The following is a 4678-nucleotide window of genomic DNA, read 5'->3' as shown; positions in this document are numbered from 1 at the left end:
GATGCTGGCAAGATTTACCATGGTTAAACGTGTAAAGGTGCAAAGGTGATCCCACTGGGGGCTCAAACTACATGTTACATTGACATCTGTAATTCTTCCCCCTGTGTTTTATTTTTTTAACCCAAAGCTGAGTCTAACCAGAAGAAGAGCAGGTGGGGAGAAGCTCCTTTAACATTTTCAGCTTGAATGCAGCTTCTTCACCCACTGGGGGAAAGACGGGGTCATTTTCATGCATTCATATGAGTAGGATTCCAAAGTATTGACCGTTGGGGATAAAAAATACTTGGAATATTCCAAAAGATGTAGTCTCTGGGCAGTATCCAATGGAGCCCTTGCGCAGGTGGTCCAAGCCCCCTGGCCCTGGTGCATGGGCTGCAAGCCTTGCTGGCGGTGGCATCTACATGCCTCCCTGCCACTGGCAGCTGTGATGTAGCGCTTCTGGGGGGAAGGACTACAGTGAGTGGAAATGGTCATGTCTGGAAGTGGTTTGAACTCTGAACTGCCCCTTCCAAGAATGAGCATTTCTGCTCGTGGCAGCGCTTCCCCCTCGGATGTGTTACATTGCGGCTGCCAGCAGGAGGGGCTCTGCATGCACTGCCCCCGGCAGGGCTGGCTGTGTGTGCACTGGGGCCAGAGGGCTTGAGCCGCCCATGCAAGGGCTCCAGTGGGTACCTCCCACTCGCTTAAACCTGAATCTGCTCTGTCCTAATGTAACATAAAATACATATACTCCTTTAGACTGAGGATCAGTGGGTGTGCCCATTGTTTGTTTTCCATGGTCATTTGAATAACAGAGACCATCAACAATTCCCAGAAATGAGAATTACTTTGGAAAATGTATGGGAGTCCTCTCTAATGTGGTAAAAACCAACCTTTCCTATCCTTGCTTTTCAAATCAAATATACACATGTATAATGTGAAATTTTCCAGAAATGTGAGTGAGATCGGTTTGTGTAAAGAAATAAAGTTGGAGGGACCTACAATATTGCAGAAGTGAGTGAAAAGTCTTTTTCCCCCTAAGAAGGATAAATAACATTTTGAGATAAGTTTAAAAATGACAGTACATCAGCTGATATTTCAAAAACTTGATTGATGGTTTATTGACACAAAACATTTTGGGAATGCAGTTGGGCCTGTTACTAAGATTGGACTTGGATTGAATTAAGTGGGAGAAACATTTTTAAAATAACAATAAAAACTACAGCAGCTGGACTGAAGAGCAGGCAGCGAATTGGATGAAGTATTCTATTCTGTGCTAAGTCTTCCTGACATATTTAAGCATGAGTGGATCCCACAAAGTCTGTAGGTAGGGCAGGGCTGCAGAACCTGTGGCCCTCCAGATATTGTTGTACTCCAGTTCCCATCAGTCCCACTATGCCTGGCCAATGGTGAGGGATGATGGGAGCAGTAGTCCATCAAGATCTGGGTGGTCAGAGGTTCCCTAGCCCTGCTCTAGGGCTTCAATTATCTTAATTGTAATTTCTTAGAATTAAAATGATTTTAATTTCTTCTGCTCAGGCTAAGCATTATATCCAATGTTGGTTCTACTGAGAGTAGACCCATTGAAATTAATGGGACTTAAGTTAGACTAACATTGGATACAACCCACTGGAAAGAACCCTAAATCTGTCCAGGATGCTTTGGGGCATCCTGCTTTGGGGTATCCTGTACAGCACATGCTTAATTTCTTCTTGGGTTTAGGCAACAGGGCTTCGCACCTTACATTGCTGGAGAAGTACAATATTCTAGAATATAATACAAGGCAGCCCTTATTGCTGTTGCTCTGTCTGAGTAATGAACAGAACACATGTGGAAATCATGTTTTTTGCATTACTTTCCCTGTGGTGTATTCTTCTTGCTCTTCAAGCTATAATAATGATGATGCCAAGTCATTAGCATTTATATAGGGCTTTGGAGTATCCAAAGTGCTTTGCATACATCATCTCAGTAATTCATACAACAACCCTGTATGGTACATGGGTATTATTTTTCACCAAATTGAATATGGGGAAGCTGAGAAGATAGATTAAGCGTTTGGGAACAGATCACCAATGCATCCAATATGAGCAAAACAGACACAACTTTATTCTGGTCTTCTAAACAGTTTGAATCAGGAAACAAGCTGGAAACAGCTAAATATGCTGGTCACATAACATAAAGTCAGTCAGAGCTTCAAGGCTGTGCATTTCCTGAAGGCTTTTCAGCAGTCCCAGTGCTTGATTTGTAAAAAGGGAGGTCCTGGGGTTCGGCAATCCTAAATCCCAGGCTCAATTAAGGATATATGGATTTTGTAAAATCTTGTTTTGTCTGCATTTCACAGATTTTCAGGTGCCTTGTATTCCATCATCCACTCATTGATGGAACTGTTTCCGCCCCCCCCCCCAGTTTCCTGAATTTGTGCTAATTTGCATTTTTGCAAATTTGCACATCCCCCCAACATGTGAAAATCCCCCCTAAATGTGCATTTTTATGCTTTAGCCTACAGGGAAAATGCAACTTTTTGGCCAGTGTTTTTTTATTTTATGCTTTTTTCTATGACTAATTTTGTGTAAAATTCCAGAAAGTAAAAACGAAAACAAAACCTGGTCTGCAAGTCTGCGGAATCTGTGTGACTCAGGAAAAGACAGTTTGCTGCAGAATCTGTGGATGGGATTAATAGAAACCCAAATTCATTTGATTCCATTGCAGATTTTTCCAATATCCCTAGGTTCAATCCCCATCACCTCCAGTTAACCAGATTAGATCCTACAACCTCAGCTTTCTACCATTTATTGTCCTGCATATGTGACAGACCAGGCCACTGATGTGTAAAGCAATGTGATTCTCATGGTGCTACACTGGTGATGTGCCCCTAGAGAAGGACTTCAGCCACTAGAGGAGGACTTCAGTATTTGCAAGAACAATAAAAAAAATTAATGCAGGAAAGGAGGAGGTGGGAGCATTAGTAGGGGTAAACAGTTATAGTGGACTACTGTTAATATATATATATATATATATATATATATATATATATTAATCCACCTGTCCACATATCTCTACTTTAGTTACTGAAAGTGTGAAAAATAAATGTCCTGAAAGAGAGAATAGGGTCGGGGGGGGGGGGAATCCTTGCATTCTAGTTTAGCAAAATGTCCCTGTCTGGACTAGGGATGTCAGAAAATGAAAATCCTCAACTGATTCAAACGAGTTTGGATTTCTGTGAATCTGACCTGTGGGTTACAAAATGGATTGGCTTTTTTCAAGTTGTGGGGACTTGCAGACCTTTCAAAAAAACTTTTGTAGAGGATTTGCACAATTTCATTCTTTTGAAAATGCACATTTGTGTTAATGCACATTAGCACTAATGCACACTTGCACTAATATGCACTTTTGCTAATGTGCACTTGAACTAATGAACATCAGTGCTAATGCACATTAGTACAAGTGCATATTTGCAAACAAACAAAACTCTTGTACAAAAAATCTGGTTCCGTCAATGAGTGACAATGAAGGAAATGGAATGTAATGAAAGATGCCTCACAGTTCATGAAACACAGATGTAATGGATTAAAAAAAATCTGTACATCCCTTGTCTGGACTCCTGAAGGTGATGCTTGTAGATAACCAGATGAGTGAATATTCATAAATTGGTTTAACACCAAATCTGAGTTTACATATGCTGCGGAATCAGGCTACATTGCTTGGCACATTACAGAACTGGATCCACATTCTTTCCAGTTTGCTGACATAATGGTAACACTAAATTTGAAAACTTACTCTTATGTATTACTCTCTTCAGGGCATCCTTCACCTCCTTGTTCCTCAAGCTGTAGATAAAGGGGTTGAGCATTGGAACGACAAATGCATACAATACAGACAACATTTTATGCTGACTGTCTGAATAGTTTGAACTGGGTTGCAAATAGACAAACAGGCCAGTTCCATAAAATATGGTCACAGCAATCAGGTGAGAGACACAAGTAGAGAAGGCTTTTCGTTGGCCATCAGCCATGTTGATCTTGAGCACTGTAGAAAGGATATAGATGTAAGAGCTTAGTATAATTAGGAGGGGACCCAACACAACGATGCCAACACAAATGAAAGCTAATTTTTCAGCCATGGAGGTGTCTGAACATGAGAGCTTGAGGAGCGAGGGGATCTCACAGAAGAAATGATTGATTTCATTGGACTGGCAGAAAGACAGCATACCTAACAAAATGGCATTCATCACTGAGTTCAAGAAGCCAGCTGTGAATGCTCCACCTACCATCTTGATGCACTGGGTGTGAGACATGATAAATGTGTACAGCAAAGGGTTGCAGATGGCCACATAACGGTCATATGCCATCAGCCCAAAAAGGATGCACTCTGTACTTGCAAGAGCCACAAAAAAATGCATTTGGATGAAGCATCCTATGAAAGAAATAGTTTTCCTTTGTGACAGGAAATTTTCCAAGGCTTTAGGTGTGATGTTGGAAGAGTAGCAAAAATCAAGGAAAGCCAAATTACTGAGGAAAAAGTACATGGGGGTATGAAGATGAGGGTCCAACCTGATCAGCAAAATCATTCCTAGGTTGCCCACCACAGTGATAACATAGATCAGCAGGCACAATGTGAAAATGGGAATCTTCAGTTCTGGCTGATCTGGAAATCCCAAGAAGATAAATTCAGATACTGCACTGCTATTGTCTACAGACAT

The 4678-nt window shown here is 41.3% G+C and overlaps 1 protein-coding gene across 1 annotated transcript; it reads right to left on the bottom strand.

Annotated features, from left to right (window-relative positions):
• Positions 1–3688: 3688 nt before the first annotated feature.
• LOC146358093 (olfactory receptor 5F1-like) lies at positions 3689–4678 on the bottom strand. The gene has a single exon (XM_084856244.1). It carries the CDS (start codon positions 4676–4678, stop codon positions 3689–3691), a length of 990 nt encoding a protein of 329 aa, XP_084712370.1.

The sequence above is a fragment of the Heloderma suspectum genome, chromosome 1 (genome assembly GCF_057233095.1).
Source record: "Heloderma suspectum isolate Gila_16-S chromosome 1, 16-S_ref, whole genome shotgun sequence".
Lineage (NCBI taxonomy): Eukaryota > Metazoa > Chordata > Lepidosauria > Squamata > Helodermatidae > Heloderma > Heloderma suspectum.
The sequence above is the reverse complement of the archived record's forward strand: the minus strand, read 5'-3'. Positions and strand labels throughout refer to the sequence as shown.

What these genes read in the sequence shown, in the direction of transcription:
- LOC146358093 (XM_084856244.1), bottom strand. Translation starts at nt 4,678, where the DNA reads ATGTCTGTAGACAATAGCAGTGCAGTATCTGAATTTATCTTCTTGGGA.